The sequence below is a fragment of the Thalassophryne amazonica genome, chromosome 1 (genome assembly GCF_902500255.1).
Source record: "Thalassophryne amazonica chromosome 1, fThaAma1.1, whole genome shotgun sequence".
NCBI classification, from domain to species: Eukaryota; Metazoa; Chordata; class Actinopteri; order Batrachoidiformes; family Batrachoididae; genus Thalassophryne; species Thalassophryne amazonica.
In genome coordinates, this window is record NC_047103.1 from 104,951,592 (window position 1) to 104,975,682 (window position 24,091).

General features: G+C 41.5%; 1 protein-coding gene across 1 annotated transcript in view; it reads left to right on the forward strand.

The window, feature by feature from the left end:
• The first annotated feature begins 2,875 nt into the window (after positions 1–2,875).
• The window catches only part of LOC117510748 (polypyrimidine tract-binding protein 2-like), a 92,898-nt gene continuing 71,682 nt past the window's right edge, over positions 2,876–24,091 (forward strand). Inside the window, 2 exon segments of the mRNA XM_034170623.1 lie at positions 2,876–3,025; positions 10,004–10,144. Of these exon segments, the coding sequence (XP_034026514.1) occupies positions 2,891–3,025; positions 10,004–10,144 (276 nt within the window). The 5' untranslated portion in view covers positions 2,876–2,890.

The following is a 24,091-nucleotide window of genomic DNA, read 5'->3' on the forward strand; positions in this document are numbered from 1 at the left end:
ACTATTTTGATAGTCGACATAATCGTCACTAGTCGACTAATCAGGACAGCCCAGACGAATTTGACTTTATATGACTTACCTTCTTTTTATTGTTCTGGAATGTAGTATACAGTTCTTTTAACAGTTCTGGATTTAACATTTTGAATCATTTTTCCTTTTTGTTTTTAATTATTCAACCTGCCTTGTAGTTTTTGAAAATCCACCCAAATGCAACAGAGTATTTATAAATTTATAAGTTAGTCATGGGTGAACTTTTTGATCAAATACAAAAAAAACATTGGTTTTCATTGTTTTGTAGCAAAATCTCATGTTATGTGTCGGACGCAGCTCGGAGAACCGACCAGCGTTTGAAAGACCCAGTATGAAATAAGCAGAGCACGGTACAAAGGCTAACTGAATTTAATACATAACAGTGATACATAAAAAACAAAGTGCGGTCTGGCGTGGTGCGCTCCCAGCAGCGCTAACGGTCCGGAGCCAGAAGCTGTTCGGACTCAAGGACCCCGCCGACACCCCCCAGGTGGCCGCAACAAACCGAGTCTGTGAAAGAAGGAACCATTATGTGAGTCCACACTCTACACACAGAGAGAACACTTAAAGGTGTACAAACAGCAAACACTTCCTGGCTTGATTACCAATCAGCTTCCAACCTGCAGGCATGGAACATCCAGTTCACAAAACTCCACTGCAGTGGAAGTCGATACATGACTAACATACAGCTCAATATAATAAAGGTGTGAGGGACACCACATTTACTGACTGTATAAATGTTAGTCACAAAATCTAACATACCTCAGGAAGTGTGCTGACGAGCGTGAGACCTCACCCCCTCCTCTTTCACAGACCGTGCATCAAACCTGGACGTTCTCTGCATCCATTGATGATGAGATGGCTCCCGAGACGACGATCTCACCCGTCTGGTCACAAGGTCGAGTCTCTGGCAAATACACACTGTGCACTCCAGTCTTAAATGCCACCATGTTCCAATCCATGCAGATGCACCTCAGCTGTGAGTCCTGATGAGCCGCAGGTGATCAGCCTCAGGTGATCAGGGTGAGGTCCTGATAAACTCAGCAACACAGCCACTCAGTTCCAAATGCAAACCACCTGGAAGGAGAAGCAAAGGACAGAAACAAAAAGGCAGCCAGGCCCCCCCAGCCATATAACATCTCATCAGAATATGATACATGACTATCAGTTTGCAAAAAAAGTTGTATCCTTAATGTACAGTTTATAGTTATAACCTTATATATCAGCTTTGCTCCATTTCTTTTTCTCTCTCTCTTTTATACTTTTCATGAGTTTGACAAAGGTTTTTTTTTAATTCACTGGTATGGTTCATAATACAATTTAATGCAACAATAAAGTATTTTATTTGAAAATATTTTATAATACTGGATACCTGGTTTTTCATTTTTCATTCAGGCAAAAGTTCCATGTTTTCATTCCTTGTTTTTTATGGAAAGTAAAGTAATATTTATTTATTTTTGGATGATTCAATCTGTGGCTTAAAATAAAATGCCAAATTCAATGTGAACTGTGGTTTTGTGAGCTGTGACACCCTAATATCTATCCACAGTATCCAGCTCTGCTTTCCATTCCACAACCTTGTATAATGCCGCGTTCACACCGGGCGTGACGCGAGTGACTGCAGCGACAGGTTGCCATGTAATCTCTATGTAAGGACGCGTTTTGGCGCCAAGTCACGCAGCGCGACGCGATGGACGCGAATGAAGTGACGCAAGTGAAGCAATTTTGAGCGATTGGCGCGTTTGTGGCGTGATATTGCGTCGCATCACGTCGCGTTGCCCTCCTCCCCAAGTTAAAAAATCGGAACTTTTTCGTCTCGTCGCTCCGCGATGACCAATCAGGAACTGAATATGTAGTGATGTGGAGATGTCTGGAGTTTGACTGAAAATGTGAACATGTCCTGTATCTGGTAGGAGCCTGTGAGCAGGACTTATGTCTCTTCTGTCCTTTATTTCACAATTATGACAGAGTTTTTGGAGCGAGCAGCAGCCCCGCAGCTGCGGGGAATGGAGTTTCTTTCTCTTTTTATTTTACATGCGCGTGCGTGCGAATCGTCCGTGGAGATTATTTTACTTATTAACTACACAGATGTATAATAAAACAAATGGTGACTGGTTTCTAAACACAATTATGACAGAGTTTTTTGAGGAAGAGCAAGGAGCAGCCCCGCAGCAAGCAGCAGAGTTTCTTTCTTTTTTCTTTTTTTTTTTACGTGGGCGCGCGAGCGAATCGTCCCTGAAGATTATTTTACTTATTAACTACACAGATGTATAATAAAACATATGGTGACTGGTTTCTAAACAGAATTATGACAGAGTTTTTTGGGGGCAGAGCGAGCTGCAGCAAGCAGCGGAGTTTTTTTTTTTTTATTATTGTTTATATGGGCGCCCGTGAACGGGACAGGAGGTCTTCAAACTGGGTCTCGCAGAGGCGGAAGGACCACTGAAAGCGGCCGTCATCCAGATGCAGCTCCTGCAGCAAATAATGATACTCTCTGTATTGGGAGCTTTCCACAACAACTCGCTTCGTGTGATCAAGGTCCGTCATGTTAACTTGACTGACAACAGGAACCGGCAAGCGAAATGGAAGCTCCTCCTTTTTGATGACACACCGGGGTGAATTTTAGCAGCAAAAGCAGAGCGACAAACCGGGCGAAGGAGGCGCATCCGTCGCCACGCGACCCCTGCGAATTTGTAGCGTCTGATCGTGCCCAGTGTGAACGCTGCATAAGACTGCAGAGGTCAGCATCAGGGAGTTATTTTTGAGATGAATAATGTTTTCATGATTCATGTGTTTAATTCATGTTAATTCTAAAAATTTAGATGGCTCTTCCAATGGGAGTGACAGTAAAAAGCTGAGAATGGACGAAGCTCCACCATCGCGTGTACTCCACATAAGGAAGCTACCCAATGAAACCTCAGAAACTGAAGTCATTGCCCTTGGGTTACCTTTTGGAAAAATTACTAACATCCTCACACTGAAGGGAAAGAATCAGGTAAGTGGGAAATAATTCTTATTTTCTTTTAAATTTAGCAGTTCCTTGACACTGGAGATATTCTATATGTACACTCAGAAATATGTCAGCAGGGTGTAGAAAAAATCCTTCACTATTGAGTATATTGTTGAATTGGAATCAAAGTTCCATTATGTGTGAACATTGAAAAGATAAATTTGTTTTAAATGTGTTGGTCTAAATTTATTGGGAGGGGGTGGGGGATGAGGGGATACAGTGATACAGTGAAGCTTAGGGTGACCTTTATATATAGAGGAAAAATTAATTTGTTAAATTAGGTACTCTCACCCCCTAAAGTTTTTCCATTCATGATGAAAGAAAAAAATATATATAAATTTTTGGCATAACTGAAAAACATTTAGAGGTGCCGCTCGCACCCTAAAGGTGGCCTATTTTTGTAATTTTAAAAGTTTTTTTTGTAATAGGTTTGCTTTTGCTTACATTTTATGACACACGGCACTTAACGAAGGGCAACAAAGCCCTGACGAAACAAGAAATCTGGACTTTCATTGGCATCGTTTAACCTTCACGCAGCTTCGTTCCTGTAGCTCACGCTTCATCAGGATTTTTAAACTGTTGAAAAATTTGAACGAAGGGCAATGAAAACCTCAGTTTGTCTGTGTTTCATTTTGCTGTCATTCTTGACGTTTTTTAATCGTTTGTTTAGTTTTTGTAATGTTATTGTTTAATTTCGCTTCGTTGGAACAGCTGAATGTTTTCACACAGTGCAGAAGCCTGTTTGTGAGCACTGAGGCTGCTGCTGCTTCATGTACCGTTGGAAATTACAGGGCAAACTCAGCCTGCTTGCTTGGATTTTTTTTTATCTGTGTGGGAGTCAGCTTCAATGGGCTCAGACACCTTACATAGGCCAGAATTAATCTTTTGTGTGGATATAATTAATTATTTTGCCACAAGCAACGGTTGAATTTGAAACAACAAAAAAGTTGTAAAGTTGTAATTTCCGACGGTACTTGAATGCAGCATTAGCGGCAGCAGCAGCTGCTCCGTGCGCTTATTATTTATTAAATATAACAATATGAGTGTAGGAATGACAGTCCAGTCCTTCTGTACATGTGGCAATGGGTAGATGAATCAAAATGATGATATAAAGAGCTGTTCTGGAAGACAGAATTCACATTGTGGATCAGTGATCAGCTGGTGGAAATAATTGCACGTGAGTCAATGCGGGCGTTCACACGCACTGATTAATTTACTGCTCTGATATATTTAAACATCTTTACACTTATATTTATATTTATTCTCCCTTTTGACAGTTTTCTGTTATAAATCAATATATATATGGCTTAGAACATAATACTGTGATACAGCAGTGACCACAGAACACTTTTTTTTTTTTTTAATTGGAGCAAGATGGAGCGCTCAGCGTGTCCTCAGACAGTGTGGATTCTGATGATGATGGAGATGATCCCTTTTTTGTTCTGGATGAGGAACCAGAGCAGGTGGTCCACCGACGTGTGCATAGATCATGGGTTAAAGTTCTCCGTCACCACGACGGATTTCCGTCATTTGGAAAATTTAACCACACATACGCGCGCACACGTTGTCATACGTGTTTTGGGGCTGAAATATGATAGTCTCACTGTCAAAGCAACATCTCATTCTGCGCTAATCAAAGCAGCAGCAGTGTCAGAGTGGACTGTCAAGGAAGGGACTGTGTGAATTTTCACTCCTCTCCGCTCTGTTTACTGCTTGCCATGAGCCACGGTCCTTCTCCTCCCTGTCCGGGGGGGGGTTTTTTATCAGTCGGACCTGCGGCCCGGAGGACCGACACCCAGCTGCTAACAGACGGTGGCAGCAGCAGAGAACGAGTCACTTGGAAGAAAAGCGATTAATCAGTGAAGTTCCACAAAAACCACACATGGAGATATTTTTTTCTTTCCTTTTTTACACGAGGGGCCGTAACTTCAGCTTGTCGTTGAGCCCACGTGACACCTGTAACACCGCACGCATTTGAAGGAACGAGTCACGTTTCACATAACGGAGGACATTATCTTTAACTTCAGTTGATGAAGTGGTGAAGTGGCAGATATTAATGATCCAGTCCGGGTCTGAGGGTTGACTGCCCCTCAGAAAAGCCACATTAATGAGGAACGAATAAAAACTCCAGTGGGACACAGCGGACGAGCCTCATTTATTGATCACACCAAAGTCCTGGTTAATGACCTTAATCCACAAAAAGGTGAGTCACGATTGATATCTTTAAATGGCTTTGATGAAGTTTACTTGCGGTGCGCTACGTTTGTTTTACGAGTGAGAGCATTTTACCGATTAAATGTGAATAAGCCAGTTTCAAGTTCGTCACTGCGCATGCAAAATTTGACTTGTTCTTTTAAAGAGCTCCCCCAGACCCCCCCAGAATAAATACTGTGTTTTTACTTGACAGTTTGAAGTGACTTTTAGGTTTCAGAAGGCTTCATACTCATTAAAATTCACCAGATTACACAAAATTTGACTTACTCTTTTAAAAAATTTCTGGGGAAGATCCCCCAGACTTCCATAATCAATACTGTGTTTTTAATTTCACAGTTTGAAGTGAGTTTTGTTTCAGAGGGCTTCATACCCATTAAAATTCACCAGAATACACAAAATTTGACTTGCTCTTTAAAAAATGTTCTGGGGGAAGCACCCCCAGACCCCCCAGAATCAAGACTCCCCCACCACCCTTTTATGTACCTTTATGTTCAGGTTTTGCATTCTTTTTGTGCTTTATGTCTCTCTCTCTCTCTCTCTCTCTCTCTCTCTCTCTCTCTCTCTCTCTCTCTCTCTCTCTCTCTCTCTCTCTCTCCTTAGAGGCTATTTAGAATAGGTTTGTGTTCTGTATAATGTGTTTATTGTATTTATTGAGGAAAAAACAGTGTGTGCCCCCATGATTTTTGCCAGGAAAAAATTTCAGTCAGATGAAAATTTATTGCTTTAACCCATGGCATAGATCTCCACAGCTTCTGTTTGCAGTTTCTCCAGGACTCAGGCGCTATGAGCTCCGTCCCAGCGCCGAGTCCTGGAACTCAGAGATGCAGACACACACTGCTCCAGCTGTGGCTCCAGGCGCATTTCATTAAAGCCTCGAGATTGTGAACTTCGGTTTTGTTAAGTTCCTCTTTCATCCCTTTTGCACTCTTGCTTCGCAGGCTGTTCGGTGATAAAGCTCTTTCGTCCACCTTTTCTCAACGAATTGACTTATTTTACTTTTTCCCTTTCTTCAGGAATCGTCGTGTGCTGTGTAACTGGGCCATTATAACTGCAAATTCCAGTATTAATGAAACCTGTTAATAAACAAAAAACTACTATTTCTGTTCATTTTTACAGTATATAAAATGCAACAGTATAGGGTTACAGAAAATAAAATAAATAAATAATAAACAATTACAAAAAACACGAAGACTTGGTGATTGCTTTCGTGGTTTTTGAACTGTGTTCTATTCAATAAAATATTCATCAAAGTTGTTTGTTCTGAAAAAGTTTCACGTACGTGAATGTCCTCTGTAACCAGGGCAGGTTTACTCGTATATAGTCATATCTCTGCTCCCATCCCTGGATCACTGGAGAGCTATAGAACACATATTATGACTGTTTTATTCACTAAAGTTGATTTTTTTTTTTTTTTTTTTAACAATCTGGAAATTTCTGGCAGTGTTCAAAGACAATTTATTGAAGCAACTGAAGCTGTTTCTCTCCTTTCATGAGTGTCTTGTTGAAGTCTTGAATCAAGGCAATTCCACATTCTGCCCTATTCTTTAAAACAGTCAAAGTGGAAACAGTGCTGATGGCTCTGTTGAAATCCTCATTGTCAGCTGAGTCTTTTCCCAGGAATGTTTCTGGTAAATTGAGAAACTTCAAAATTTTCTTTGAATTTACTGTGCAAAACTAGTCCAGACCTCTGGTTCCACAGAAAGGCTGTTGGTTCTACTTTTGGACACTTGGTCGGATTGTCAGGGGCAGTTTTTTGCATCACTGAAACCATAAGTGCTTTTGTTCTGGGAGATGATATGATAGTCAATGCATCTGCATGAGGAATATCACATAGATCTTCAAGTTTGGCTATGAATTCATCCTCCTTCTTTTTGTGCTGCCGATTCTCTTTTATTGTGTTTCTGCAATCATCTTCATTCTTGGAAAACAGTCTCAAGTTTCTTGATTGAATGTTGACTGCTACGTGTTGGAATACTTGCTTTAGTCCAGACTTCAGAAACTGCTTTGACTGCTGCTGAACTAGCATCTCGAACTGTCAGCTTCTGAACTTTGTGTAAATACATGAAGTAGCTGAATGCCTGCTGATATGATGGCAGTTTAGCACCAAGAATTTTTGGCACTTATGACCCAGTCAAGTACAGTTTTTCTTTCCCTCTTGTAGTCACTTCCTTAATCTACAAAACATAATTTACATCCACTTTATGCACTGTAATTGTAATATCAAATACCAAGTGTGAATGTTGCCAGCAAGTATGTTTTGACATAGTTATGATATACGAGGTCTGTGAGAAAACTATCCGACCTTTTTATTTTTTTCAAAAACTATATGGATTTGAATCATGTGCGCTTGCATCAGACAAGCTTGAACCTTCGTGCGCATGCGTGAGTTTTTTCATGCCTGTCGGTTGCGTCATTCGCCTGTGGGCAGGCTTTGAGTGAGCACTGGTCCACCCCCCTCGTCAGATTTTTATTGTCAGGGAAATGGCTGAGAGGCTGCCGCTTTGCTCCATGAAATTTTTTCAGAAACTGTTAGAGACAGCCAGTTGGAAACCATTCAAAAGATTCAGATGGATTTCAGTGAAGATTCTGTCGGCGTCACACGGATTAAGGAGTGTTAAAACCTTTTTAAAGATGGCCCACAGCGGCGGAGAGCGCGCCGCGCACCAAGCGGCCATCGACAGGCTAGAACAACCAGATCATTTCTAAACTGAACGCTGTGTTGATCCAGGACATCGTGTGACTACCACAGAAATGGCAAGAGAGCTGGACATAGCACTTTTGTGGCACATTCCACTGTTACAGGAGATTTTGTAATGAAAGACGTGCTGCCGACGCGCGAAATCCTGCTCAAAAAAAAAAAAAAAAAACGCTCAACAAAAAAAACACCTCCGTGTTGGAAACCATTCGTAAGATTCAGATGGCTTTCGGTGGCTTTTCAGTCGAGTGAGTATCCGAGAAATTGTTTAACAGCTGGGCATGTTCCAACTTGTCCTGTGAGACTTCCAACACGGAGGTGTTTGTCCTGCACCATGAGCGTCTGCCTCCCGACGCGCGAATCCGTCTGCACGTCTTTCATTACAAAATCTCCTTTAACAGTGGAATGTGCCGATAAAGTGCTGATCCCGACCTCTTCTGAAACTTCTCTGCTAGTCACATGATGTCCTGCATCAACAGAGCCTTAAATTTGGAAGTGATCTGCTCGTTCCAGCCTGTTGATGGCCGCTTGGGGCGCGGTGCACCCTCCGCCGCCGTGGGCCGTTTTTAATCCAGTTTTAATGGTCCTTAATTCAATTCAATTCAATTTTTTTTTTTATATAGCGCCAAATCACAACAAACAGTTGCCCCAAGGCGCTTTATATTGTAAGGCAAGGCCATACAATAATTATGTAAAACCCCAACGGTCAAAACGACCCCCTGTGAGCAAGCACTTGGCTACAGTGGGAAGGAAAAACTCCCTTTTAACAGGAAGAAACCTCCAGCAGAACCAGGCTCAGGGAGGGGCAGTCTTCTGCTGGGACTGGTTGGGGCTGAGGGAGAGAACCAGGAAAAAGACATGCTGTGGAGGGGAGCAGAGATCGATCACTAATGATTAAATGCAGAGTGGTGCATACAGAGCAAAAAGAAAAAGAAACAGTGCATCATGGGAACCCCCCAGCAGTCTACGTCTATAGCAGCATAACTAAGGGATGGTTCAGGGTCACCTGATCCAGCCCTAACTATAAGCTTTAGCAAAAAGGAAAGTTTTAAGCCTAATCTTAAAAGTAGAGAGGGTGTCTGTCTCCCTGATCTGAATTGGGAGCTGGTTCCACAGGAGAGGAGCCTGAAAGCTGAAGGCTCTGCCTCCCATTCTACTCTTACAAACCCTAGGAACTACAAGTAAGCCTGCAGTCTGAGAGCGAAGCGCTCTATTGGGGTAATATGGTACTACGAGGTCCCTAAGATAAGATGGGACCTGATTATTCAAAACCTTATAAGTAAGAAGAAGAATTTTAAATTCTATTCTAGAATTAACAGGAAGCCAATGAAGAGAGGCCAATATGGGTGAGATATGCTCTCTCCTTCTAGTCCCCGTCAGTACTCTAGCTGCAGCATTTTGAATTAACTGAAGGCTTTTTAGGGAACTTTTAGGACAACCTGATAATAATGAATTACAATAGTCCAGCCTAGAGGAAATAAATGCATGAATTAGTTTTTCAGCATCACTCTGAGACTTTTCCTTCCCACTGTAGCCAAGTGCTTGCTCACAGGGGGTCGTTTTGACCGTTGGGGTTTTACATAATTATTGTATGGCCTTGCCTTACAATATAAAGCGCCTTGGGGCAACTGTTTGTTGTGATTTGGCGCTATATAAAAAAATTGATTGATTGATTGATTGATTGGTTGAATATACACATTAGACAGTACACCAATAATGTAGTTGTAGATACAAATCTAATAACTAATAACCTGACAAAAATAAAACAATGGTCTTCAACATAGAATAGCTAGTATATAGAATGCAAAAGTTGCTTGTATATGCACTCAGTTTGAACAAAACATTTATAAGTATTTTAAGATGCTATAGTAAGAATTCAGTAAATTATACTAAAAACACACCAATAGTATCAAAATTCAAAAGATTTTTTTCCCCTGAATTCTTTCTTAATAAATGGAACAAATTGAGGGGGTGAGATGTTAGACCTTTAAACATTTATTTTTAAGGGTCACCTTAGTGAATAATTTACCAAACTATTGTTTCTGCTCCAACAGGCATTCTTGGAGATGGGGACAGAGGAGGCTGCAATCACTGTGGTGAACTACTGCAATACTGTAACTCCGCACATCCATAACGTTCCCGTCTTTATTCAGTATTCCAATCACAAAGAACTAAAAACTGATGCTGGCAATCAGGTTAGTAGGGACTGGGTGACACTCTCTTACTTTGTAAAACTTTAAATTGCAGATTTTGACTTTGACAAACACTGGAATTGAAACATATGCCAACGCACTAGGCAGGTATCACTGAAAGGAGGTCTACACAGACAGATTCTCTTATTACAGTAACATTTCCACATACCCCAACATACAAAAATATAAAAAGGAAATTCATGAAATTAGGCCTCTCTAGTGACCCCGAAATGCATCTAAAATGATCAAAACCTGTGGTCTCCCACCGGGGGCATTGCCCTTGGACCCCACTGGGGGCCTACAGTGGCCCCCGTCGATTTTCAGAGTTTTTTTTCTTTGCCATTCTAATCCCTGTTATGTACATGTGATTTCTCAGTTTTGTATTTTTATTAAATTTGCAACAATTTGCAACAAAAAATGTTTTTCCATGTTATTATGGGGTGCTGTGAGTAGAATTTTGAGGAAAAATATGAATTGACTCCATTTTGGAATAAGGTTGTAACATAACAAAATGTGGAAAAAGTGAAGCGCTGTGAATACTTCCCGGATTCACTGTACACACACACGGTAACATAAGTATTCAACATATCAACATTTTCGTCAGTAAATATATTTCTAAAGATGACATGAAATTGTCATCAAATGTCTGTAACAAACCAAGTTATCCACACATATGAAATTAAACTATAGATGTCCATAAATTATGTGTAATGATGTGAAATGACGCACGGAGAAAGTATTGAACACCTGAAGAAACGGAGATAGAAAAAGGCATGGAAAGCCAAGACACCAGCTGAAGCCGATCAGTAATTGGAAAGCAATCCTGCCTCTTGTCAGTACAAATTAATATCAGCTAGTTCAGTCCCAACAAGTAGCCTATAAAAAGATGTCTCATTACCAAGGTGTCACACAAGAAATAGTTCATGATTAGTAAAAGCAAAGAGCTCTCTACAAATCCTGGCAGCCTTATTGTTGCAAAACCCACTGATGGCTTGGTTACAGACAGATTTCTAAACTTCTGAATGTTCCAGTGAGCACTGTTGGAGCCATAATCCAGACATGAAAAGAACATTATTTCATCATAAACCAGTCATGACCAGATGCTCCTCGCAAGATTTCTGACAGAGAAGTGAAAAGAATTATCAGACGAGTTGTCCATAATCAGTGTTGTCAATGTAACTTTTTTAGTTACGTTTTTAGTTGCTTTATACAGTTACTTTATGGTTACTTCATTAGCAGCTTTATGCAATTACTTTATTAGAATCTGCCGAAAACGTGCAACTAATAAGTAATGTAACTAATAAGGTAACTAGTAATCTAACTTGGTTACTCTTAAGATTGAACAATCAGCAAAGCAACTAATAGTTACTTTGCTGATAGTGAGAATGCACATGAATGCACGAAATTGCATCAGAATTTTAAAACTTCAGCTGTAGTTCGCGTCGCACATGTATGCCTGAGCCAGTAGAATTTTGGTGGGGCCAATAACTTCTCAAAGCTACTGGCCCTGTGGGGCAGTGGCAAAAAATAGTCAGTGCCTAGCTTGTACAGTCTTTTGCACAAGGTATATTACCTTGACATTTAATATAGCCAATATTTCACTTATTCTAAAGAACGATGAGTCCCCAGACTGTTGCTCATCCTATAGACTGGTAAGTGATTGGTGTGGATTGCAAAATGTATCACTAAAAGATTTTTCTGCCTGCCCTGATTATTAAGCCTGACCAAACAGGTGTTATCAGTAACAGGTTCTTGCACTCAAATGTTTGATGCCTTCTTATAGTACTGCAATATGGACATTCATTTTTTGATCAAACTATGATTTTTTTATTATTATTATTATTCATTTATTTTTGCTACCTAATGTTCTTGGCATTTTTTCCACACAAAGTTAAACAATATTGATTGAGGTGTGTGTGTGTGTGTGTGTGTGTGAGAGAGAGAGAGAGTTTATTTTTATGAACTGCAGTGAAAAAGTGTCAGATACTGCATGCAGCCATATTCAAAAAAATATATATATATTTATATAGGTTACTTTGTGTGTTTAGCTATATGTGTGTAAGTGGCAGGAGCAAAGTTTTCCAACTGACTTTATATCAGCCAACCAAAGAGCAAACAAATGGTTAATAAATAAAACCAGCCGTTTTCAGCTCTATCTTGTCAAAACCACCACGTGCAATACGAAACAAGTTCACCAAGTAACTTTAAATTTCATACAAACCAAAAAAGAGGTGAGCTGAGAGAGCAACATGAGGTAGAATCAAGCCAAGCACAGAGAGAGAGCAGATCCTGCCTGTGTGTGCGAGAAGCTGCAGAGAGACGTGTCTGTGTAGGGAGGGGTGGGTGCTGTGTGTGACTGGCCACTCAAAGAGCATGAAGACAGTTAGTTACCCAATGAGAATTTTCCTTCAGCACAAGCACAGATATTGACGAGTTTTACTTGTATCATGATCATAATCGTCAAAAATGCTTTATCCGTACTGGATACTCGTCTGAAACAAGTGTCTGGCTCAACCCTAGTGATAACTGTTAATTTCGATGTAGCTGCGGTTTAAAAAAAAAAAAAAAGACTCAGAGTTGGGGGTAAAGTGTCTCATTGTCTCCTCTATATGGAGTGCACTGAATGAACCGAGTAGTGCATGTGATGCTCATGTACTACTCCAGGCCCACTGATCTGAGTGAATGCTTTGCCATCAATTTTGTATGAATCTGATGTTGCAATGTTTGTTTAACTCTCTCCGTTCACTATTGTGCTGGTTCTGTGTTTGCACGGGTTGATGTCACCTGCCGAGAAATGCACCTGCCGAGTAAAACATTTTCCGGAAATGCACCTACTGACTCGCCAAGCAAGAGGTGTAATTTATATTATAATAGCCGAGTGGCCTCTGTGTGTGTGCATGTGTATGGATTTGATCACACAGAAACCGGGGAGAACTGCCATTTGCCATTTAGTATGCTTATGTATTTTTGGTCAAGGATGAATGCTGCAAAAATGGAAAGTTGATAGCACAAATATTTTTGAAGTAATTATCAATTTTAGCTAACCAATAAATAACAGACATTGTGCTGCAATGCATCATGGGAGTTTGGGTTTTTAATTCAATTTATTTTGTTTATATAGCACCAAATCACAACAAAGCTATATTTCACATCTGTGAAATATAGTGAGGATTTGTTCCATCCTGTCAATGCTGATGCGGAGACCCTGATCCATGCTTTTGTTTCTTCCAGATTGGATTATTGTTATGTCCTACTTTCAGGGTTACCGCAGTCCAGCATTAGGGGTCTTCACATGGTTCAGAATGCTGCTGCCAGACTTTTGGCGCAAAGCAGAAAGTTTGACCATATTACACCTATTCTGGTATCTCTTCATTGGCTACCTGTCTCTGTGAGATCTGAGTTCAAGGTTCTGCTATTAGCCTATAAAATTGTTCATGGACTGGCATCTGCCTATCTGGCTGATTTAAATAAACCGTATTTATCCTGTGTACCGTATGTACTGTATGTATCCTGTGAATGCAAAGAATCCATTTACTTTTGTACAGTTTTTTTTCTATCTCTTTCTATTAACTGTTCGTTCGATGTTTGTTAATATATCTTTTTAAATAAAGTTTTGAAAACAAAAACATTGTGGGAGAGGCAAAAAGTGATTTAAACCACCTTAAAAATATTTTGAACCACAAATAAACTTGATTCTTGGTTTCTATTTATTTATTTTGTCATTGAAATTGGCCATCACATATTAAAACAAAATAACTTCTCTAGGCCAGAGCTTCTCAAAGTCTGTTGACTATTTAATCACAGCGCAGCAAACGAGGTCAGTAGGCTGAGCGAGTCCGAGTGAGGAGGATTGTAGATATCCCTTCAGTCAGTGCTTTGCAGACTGCTGCAGGGAGCGGAGGAGGAGGGGGAGACCTGCTGCCACCCGGTGACAACAGAGACTTTGACTTTGAATCACCAAACATCAGAAAAGTCTCCGGTAACGCCAGGAAAAGTAGCTAGATTTGTCGTTAGTCACTTTTGAGAAAATAAATCATCAAGAGGGTTTGGATCATCGCCACATTTAGCAAGAAAGTCGTTAAGTTGGCAACACTGTAAATACATGCAACGAGAACTCACCTGTGAACAGCCCTGTAGCATACCGAACGTCCCATGCAGAAACGGTTCAATACATGTACCATTATACCCTTAGTATATACAAGGTCTATTAGAAAAGTATCCAACCTTATTATTTTTTTCAAAAACCATATGGATTTGATTCATATGGTTTTTGAAAAAAATAATAAGGTCGGATACTTTTCTAATAGACCTCATAGGCTTACTGCATCAGAAAAATGATGGTAACATCAAATTAAGTGGTACAAAATATGTGTTTGAGCTGAATGTCTTGTGTGATCCCACTGAATGAACGTACTGAAAAATTTGGGTTTTTGGGAAATTAAATTGATCAGACCACATACTTATCGTTTTTAATATCTGTACAAATTAGGTACAATTTGAAAGGGCTCGAGTTCCACTAATGTTTGTTATTGAATAAATGTCGATTGTGTCTTTGGATATGCAAATATAGGCCAAAACGTCACGTGTACTCAAAGGAAGTCAAAATTCGCCACCTTCCTTCAACAGATTTTCAACCAAATTTCAGATGTTTTAAGGCAGGAATCAGTAATGTTTTTACTGTGAATAACTTAAGAGGGGCATCACACTTTTGGAGATTAACCCTTCACAGCTATGATGCACTAAACCATTTTTGCACTTATGCCCACAGTTGCTTTAATTTTATTTTTGGTGTCTTCCCATCATTGTTGAACATTATTTATCTATTCTCACTTTTCATTTCAGTCCAAAAAGGTGGTGAAAGACCACGTTTCTCCAGCAATCCATATTGGACACCAGTAGATGCAGTGCTGCCCACTCGTTTTTTCTTAAAACTTTGATATTGCATTGATCTTGGCCTTCATACAAACACCTAGATCAAACCTAGATCATTTGATCTAGGTGTTTATACGATAAAATGATGCCAGGGCCATCAATTGCCATAAAGTTGTCATGGAATCTCTTGAACGCTTGCTCATCACACAGTTCATGGCTTCACACAACAAAGCTGAGGTGTTCTCTCCCCATGCAGAGGAAAGCTTGCCTTCAGACACTTGTTTTGTCATCAGTTTCACATGATACTGAAAATACTGCTTTGAACGACCCGCATGTGCATTCATATGTGATGAAGTGCACAACTGAAATGAAGTGAGGAGAAAGCCATGAGAAAACATGGCACATTGGCATGGCACATTTGAAAACTTTGTTAATCCATTTGATGCTGCTGACAAAGAAAGACTGATGTGTGTTTCTTCAGGGGTCTCTGCCTCACCAGAAGTGGAAAATGATATTCTCAGAGTAGAAGAAGTTGGGCTTGAGGCCAAACAAACAGTAATCAATGAAAGACAGTAAAAAGGAGCTGAGTCCTTTGACCCAATCAAGAAACTGAAGCTGAAGACGTTTCACGACATGAAGAAGACATCTACCAAAAAGGAAGTTCAGTATAGCCAATAGCATTCCAGTTGCTGGTGAAGTCTCAGAAGTTGTTGGGTGATAAGTTTATCCTTGCAGAACTGATGAGCTTTCTCACACTTGTTCATACAGTCTTCAAAGTCAGTCAAATCAAAAGGGATGGACAACCAAGCGGGTGATAGCAAAGTCGCATCACATCCCAAAGGTATATTGGTGATAGAGGATGGAAATCCAGTATTCCACCATTCCACCATTTCCGTGACCTACCAGACAAATTTTCTGGGATAGCAAGAAACTGTTTGTCAGTGTGGCCTGGGGATGAAGCTGGAGCTGTGTTGAGGGACTCCCCTCACACCCTGCAGAGAGACAGCAGCCAGCCGCCGGGTGAATAGTCACTCCCCATATAGAGCGGACCGTGTGTTGCTTTAAAAACAGACAAACTCACTGCTTCACTTTACATGCGCAGTAGGTCTATTTCAGATGATCAATGTGGACCATCTTTCTCTTAAAAGGCTATTTTTACTCTGTGTGTCATGTTGGAAAGGTGTAGCTATTGTTGCTAATTTGATTAACTGTTATGCTCTAGTCTTCTTCTGTTTATTTTTTTCTGGGGACGTTACAGCACCACACACTGGCCTGGCATATGTACTACAATGTTAAACGAAGCTTCGAGGCACAGAATTTGCCTCAAACATTTTTTGTTATTGAATTACTTGAGTTACTCGACTAATCGTTTCAACCCTAAACAACAAGTTGAGGTGTGGGGGAGCACCTAGTAGCCCATGTACTGCTAAGGTTCAAAAAACATTTTTGACTCACACACCATTCCAACTCATTATACACTCAACAAAAATATAAACGCAACACTTTTGGTTTTGCGCCCATTTTGTATGAGATGAACTCAAAGATCTAAAACTTTTTCCACATACACAATATCACCATTTCCCTCAAATATTGTTCACAAACCAGTCTAAATCTGTGATAGTGAGCACTTCTCCATTGCTGAGATAATCCATCCCACCTCACAGGTGTGCCATATCAAGATGCTGATTAGACACCATGATTAGTGCACAGATGTGCCTTAGACTGTCCACAATAAAAGGCCACTCTGAAAGGTGCAGTTTTGTTTTATTGGGGGGGGGATACCAGTCAGTATCTGGTGTGACCACCATTTGCCTCATGCAGTGCAACACATCGCCTTCGCATAGAGTTGATCAGGTTGTCAATTGTGGCCTGTGGAATGTTGGTCCACTCCTCTTCAATGGCTGTGCGAAGTTGCTGGATATTGGCAGGAACTGGTACACGCTGTCGTATACGCCGGTCCAGAGCATCCCAAACATGCTCAATGGGTGACATGTCCGGTGAGTATGCCAGCCATGCAAGAACTGGGACATTTTCAGCTTCCAAGAATTGTGTACAGATCCTTGCAACATGGGGCCGTGCATTATCCTGCTGCAACATGAGGTGATGTTCTTGGATGTTGGCACAACAATGGGCCTCAGGATCTTGTCACGGTATCTCTGTGCATTCAAAATGCCATCAATAAAATGCACCTGTGTTCTTCGTCCATAACAGATGCCTGCCCATACCATAACCCCACCGCCACCATGGGCCACTCGATCCACAACATTGACATCAGAAAACCGCTCACCCACACGACGACACACGCTGTCTGCCATCTGCCCTGAACAGTGTGAACCGGGATTCATCCGTGAAGAGAACACCTCTCCAACGTGCCAAACGCCAGCAAATGTGAGCATTTGCCCACTCAAGTCGGTTACGACGACGAACTGGAGTCAGGTCGAGACCCCAATGAGGACGACGAGCATGCAGATGAGCTTCCCTGAGACGGTTTCTGACAGTTTGTGCAGAAATTCTTTGGTTATGCAAACCGATTGTTTCAGCAGCTGTCCGAGTGGCTGGTCTCAGATGATCTTGGAGGTGAACATGCTGGATGTGGAGGTCCTGGGCTGGTGTGGTTACACATGGTCTGCGGTTGTGAGGCTGGTTGGATGTACTGCCAGATTCTCTGAAACGCCTTTGGAGACGGCTTATGGTAGAGAAATGAACATTCAATACACGAGCAACAGCTGTCTCTCACAGTTTCTGGAAAAATTTGATGCAGCAAAGCTCCAAATCGTTCCACCTCGCAATGAAAATCCAACGAGAGGGGAGGACCAGTGCTCACACAAAGCCTGCTCACAGGCAAATGATGCAATCGACGGGCGTGAAAAAAATCACGCATGCGCATGAAGGTTCAAGCTTGGCTCATGCAAGCACACATGATTCAAATCCATATGGTTTTTGAAAAAAATAAAAAGGTCTGATACTTTTTGGACAGACCTCGTATCTGGAATGGACCGCTGTTGCATTCTCAGTAGTGTGTAAATCGCACATGGCTAACCGTGAGCTGTCACCATACGAGTATGAATTCCCTGTTCGTCTAAAACATGTACAAGGAACGACTCTTGCAGTTTATTCCACAGGGCGCTGTTGTTCTATGATCGCCCATGATCCAAAAACGTGCTAAAACAGGATGAAACTGCTTAACCCTGCTTGCCTGTTAACAGGCTGGTTTGTAAAGTGCAGACCTGGCAATCTGCCTCAAAACAAAAGTAAACCGCACCCTCTGCCAGACGTCCATCTGCATTCAGTGCATGTTTTACTGTTTCTAAATGCTTGAAAAACATCAAGTTGGTGTTTTCATGGTGACCGGAGCAGTACACTTCAATGTTTTCTGAATGAATGCAATGTCGTATTTTTATAGCATTCTGCAATCTCCCTGACAGTGCTTCCTGAGTGAACATTCTGCTGTTATTCCAGCTTTCCTCTCAAACACAGCTATCATTTGTAAGATGCAAGTTTGAATCAAGACATTAAATGTAGTTTCACACAAGCTGTTTTTGCTGTTTTAATACTGAATGATTTTTGCTAATAAAGCTGTGACAAAAATGTGTGCACAGTGTTAGGTTTAAAACCACCTAAACATCATAAAACTGTAACAGAGAAAGACACAACAGTCAAATAAGAGTCAGAGAGTAGAATTCAATTGTAAATGCTCGCGAGGAGTGCAGCACAGAGACAAACTATTCTAACAATCTCCAAACTGCACTAAACTCTGGCTGCACTCTCGCTCTTTTTATTAGGACGTCATACAGGTGCGGTTGTCAGCATACGTGGCATAAGCAGTTGAGCAATCATAAACAGGTCTTGCAACTACAGTTGAGCAAGATTTGCGACTTCTGGTTTCTGCGACCTCAGGCTACTGGTTTGGGGAAGGTGCGGTCAGGACTTCTCTCCTGGGCTCCGTTCTTCAGGTGTTATCTTCAGTCAGCACATGTCGGTTAACCTTTTGTTCTTTCCTGTGGTTGAAACCACATGCGTGCAGTAGAAACATCATTTGGCAACACAGCTAGTAACACAATTTGCAATACAGCATACTTTCTTTTGGAATCATATTCAATCTTTACAACTCTTTCGCACAAAAGCAATTCATATGATCATATACAAACATTTTCATTCCTTATTATTTATTTTATATTTTATTATATTTTTAATGGTTTGATAAGTTGTTTTGGACATCAACTCTTCTGACCTCGCTTTGCGACATCACATAAGTTCCTTTTTCTCTCTAACTGCAAGGATAAAAACAACTCATGTAATCATTCATTTGTAACATACTTTATCAAGAGGTCATCAAGAAGTCAGCAACAGACTTCTAACAGATACAATGAGTTTATTTTCATTACTAAAGTATTAATAAAAGAATGTATAATATAAGGAATATAGACTAGAAGAATGTATAATAAAAGAATGTGTGATAACTGACATATCCATATATACATAAATCCAACATTTCCCCCCTGTTTATCATGCATTCTTATGGTATAGAACATTCACCCATGAACAAAATTTATTCCAACAACCACTTCTTTTCAGATTTTCAGTTGTGGGATCATCCAACAGTGGTAAGGGTGCATTTACACTCGGGAGGCTTGGAGGTCATTGTCGTCATCAGGTTCACCGTAGTCACCTGGGTCTGGGAACAGGTCGGGCAAGTGCACGCTGTCATCAAAGTCATCATGACAGCAGCCTTCTTTATCATCTGTGTCAGGGTTGTCTCCTAAGAGGGGGTACATCTGAGCATTGTCTTTTCCTGCTGGTGAGATAGCAGTGGTGATCATTCTAGTGATTAGAGATCGTAGACAGGGTATACAACAACATCCACACAAGGTCAAAATAGCAGCAAAGACAGCAATAGAAATGAGTGCAGATGAGACTAACGTGCGATATCTCCCAAACATATCCAACCATGAGTCCCAAAACGCAGTGTTAACTCCGCTGTGCTCCTTTATTTTATGATTCAGGGTGCGCAGACCCTTGATAGCCAGGGTCAGGCTGCCATTAGCCGCTGTATTGTTTGGAATGAACGTACAACACTGTTCTCCAAACATGGCGCAAACCCCACCCTTTTCAGCCAACAGCATGTCAAGGGCTATGCGGTTCTGGAATGCCATCAAGGATGTGGCGGCTAGTTGGGAGCGCACTGCTCGGAATCCTTCCTCAGTCCAATTGCTTAATCTTTGAACATTGTAATGGATCTAATTGATCCTATCTACATTTTTGTTAACAGTACACCACCAACAAATAGAGGATTCAAAACCAGCTGCGATCTGATCAGCTAATTTATACTCATCTGGAACCCCTCTAGGGACCCCTATGGCGTCAATGTAAGTTGGATCTCCAGCAGTCTTCCATGCGTTTCGCTTAGTGCGGGTCCAATGTTCAGGGACGACTGCTTTGGCATTTAAAGTTAGTTCTTCACCAGTCATGGGCAACACTTGTACAGGCAAAAGGAATGATACTAGAGTACAGTGACCCGAGGCATCGTTTGGTAATCTATCAAAAATCCTATTATCTCCACACCACCACCACACATCGCTTCTAGCAATGGGTTTAAAAGGGCTTGGTGGTGTGAGAGTGTGGCTACACCACACGGTCTCATTTAGTTCCCCTAACTTTTGACCAGTACCTGGAAGCTTAACACAGGTAAAATTTCCCTCTGCCACATCTTCAGAGAACAGGGGTTTATTTTTGGCCATGTTGGCCACAGGATAGATGGTATCCCAACTTATGCACCTGTGATTCAAAGGAATGAACGTGTTCACCATAATTTCAAGCAAACAATCGGAGGTCAAAGGGGCTGGTACTACACGCAGTATTGGACGAGGCCCTAAGCACACTACACAGTCTTTTTTGGCAGGTTTTGCTGCCTGCTCTGCCATGAGCAACCAATTGTTTCTTTGTCCACTAATTCCTGTGGTCACCAAAAACCAATCATCGGTTTCAATTTTCCCATTTATGATCTGAATTTTTGTCACAGACGTTTGTGGACCCAATGACAGTCCTACCGCTGTGGGTGTCGTCGGAGAAGAGTCAGTTCGTTTTGTTATGTTAGTACAAATTGAGAAGTCGGTATGTGGGTCAGTGTAAACACCGGGCCTGTACACAAATAATGTTAAATGATAACAAGATGCCTCTGTATATGAGTGTATTCTGGGAGGTTTTTCTAGAAGCGGCTGATCGGTAGTATTAAACGACAGCAGGAGATGGTTATCATGTCGAGTCAGAGTTAGTCTACGCTTCCACTCTTTGGCATGCTGGGTGGTAGGATATGGTGTCCAGTCACTACCAGTATACGTAAAAATTGTTCCCCAATCTTGGTCCCAATCAACACTGGAGAGATACCATTCATGCCATTTCCAGTGAGTGCCGGAACTCATTTCTGGAGTGGCCTGTCCTCCCACCCGTATGATTGAAAAAGGTATAACAATTTTTGAAACAAACTGAGTGGCATTGTAACAGACATAAAGGTCTCTGGTAATGACTGTATCAGTTGTAGTCGGGGAGCAAGGATTAGTGAACTGTCTGGCCCCAGCAGTCCCAGTACATCCTCCCCTACAAAAAGAGCGTCTCACTCTGTTGCGATTATAATCATCAATTGCAGGGTCATAATCATAATTGTTAACCGTAGGATCATACTCATGGATCACCTGTTCAGTTCTATTTACAGTGTCAATTGTCCAAGTTTCAGCCAATTTCCCCCTTAGGGGTATTCTTTTACACGAGTACCGTTGTGAAATCCATGAGTACCATCCCCAATAGATAAGTAACAGGAGTACCACCTGTATACTTCCTGTGATACACATCAGTTTAGGTAAGGCCATCTTGTCAAAGCCGGTGTCAGCCTAAGTTCAGGTCAGTGGCAGTAAAAACTTCACTGGCTTTCGTGTCAACCCTGGATCTTAACACCAGAATCCCACACTATTACCAGACTTTGCTTCACTTCCCTTACTTGATTACCGGGTTTGCCCAGATGACTCTTTTAACATGTGTGAGGTGTACCCAAGTTCCTCTCTCTGCTATTTTAAGGGCTGTTGGGGTTGTCAACAGGACCTGATATGGTCCTTCCCACTTAGGTGAATGCCAACATTTCCTCTTGATGCTCCTGATTAGAACCCAGTCACCCGGTTTCACCAACAGGTCGTCCTGTGGAGAGATGGGGGTTTCTTCGTCAGTGGGTGTTTTCTGTTTCTCGAGCATTTTTCTCATATAATCTGCTAGGTTAGGTTCATCTTCTATGTCCCAGGGACTTTTAAAGTGAGGCAATTTAAATGGTCTTCCAAAAAGGGTCTCAAATGGTGTCAATCCTATAGTACTAGTGATGTTCATGTACAGCTGTACTAGTTCAAGACACTGAGTCCATGGTCTCCCTGTTTCTTCCATTGTCTTTTTGAGTCGGTTTTTTACTGTTCCATTTGTTCTTTCTACTAATCCTGCGCTCTGAGGGTGGTACGCACAGTGGTTTTTTAGTTCAATGCAAAACATAGTTCCTATGTTTTTAATGACTTCATTTACAAAATGAGCGCCATTATCACTATAGATTCGTTCAGGTATGCCATAGCAGGGTATGATGTTTTTGCATAACGATTTGGCTACAGTCAATGCATCAGGTCGTTTGGTTGGAAAAAGTTCTACCCATTTGGAAAAGGCATCCACAATTACTAAACAATATTCTTTGCCCTCACTTTTACTTAGTTGAATGTAGTCCATATGTATAACCTGAAAAGGATATTGTGGAGTGGGAAATTTTCCTCTTTTAGGTCTCAAATTGCCTTGGGAGTTGTGTTTGGCACACGTGAGACATGCTCTGCAAAAATGTTTAGAGTACGTGTTAAATCCAAAGGTTGTATAGATGGCATTAATCTGGCTCATCATCCCCCCTGTGGAGACATGAGAAATTCCATGGCTCAATATGGCAGCCCATCTATACAAATTTTTAGGTAAAATGGGTTTCCCCAATGGTCAGCAATAAATGCCATCACGGATAGTAGCTCCGCGTTTAGTCCATAAGTCCTTTTCTACATCTGAACTCTGATGTTGCATATCAGAGAGAACTTGAGAAGACAAACTGTTTTTGTCAACAGGAAGTGTGACGTCCTGTACTGGGTCAACATGGAGTACACTAAGCTCTCCTGCTGCAGCAGCCTTTGCAGAAATATCTGCATAATGATTTCCTTGAGATACAGAGTCAGATTTCCCTGTGTGAACTGCACATTTGCATACTGCAATTTTGGAGGGTAACTGAACAGCAGCCAGGAGGCGGTTTAGTTGTTCTCCATGTGTGACAGGTTTACCAGTGGAGGTCACCATCCCCCTGTTTTTCCAATGTTGAGCAAATACATGAACGGACGCAAATGCATATTGACTGTCAGTGTAAACAGTGACTGGTTTGTCTTTATATAAGGTGCAGGCATGTGAGAGAGCAATTAGCTCTGCAGCCTGAGACGAGAAATGCGGTGGCAGGCGCTCGGCTCGCAGAACGTGAGTATTTGTGACTACAGCATAACCTGTTAAAGTTATGCCCATATCATTCTTCCTAGAAGATCCATCCACGAAAACTACATCGCCAAGTGTCAGGGGCGTGTCTTGTAAGTCCGGTCTGGATTTTGCTACAGTCTGAGTCGAATCTAGACAGTCATGTGGTTCCCCGTCATCAGGAAGTGGAATCAAAGTTGCAGGATTCAGTGTGGTGCATCGTTCGATTGTGACATGCGGTTGGGACAGCAGCGTGGCCATGCAAGACAGATGGCGTGCCGGTGATAAAAAGGTCATGTTGGTTTGTAGCAGCAATGCCGACACTGCGTGTGGCACTTTGAGGATTAGTGGGTGGAAGAGGACTACGCCAGCACTGCATTCCACAGCCATTGATGCTGCCACAACAGCACGTACACAATGGGGGAGGGCGCAAGCCACACTATCCAATTTGGCAGAGTAGTACGCAACTGGGCGGAGTTTGGTTCCATGTTGCTGTGTGAGTACGGAAGTCATAAAGTGGCCCTTACAGTCAATCATTTGTACAAAAGTTTTGTTATAATTTGG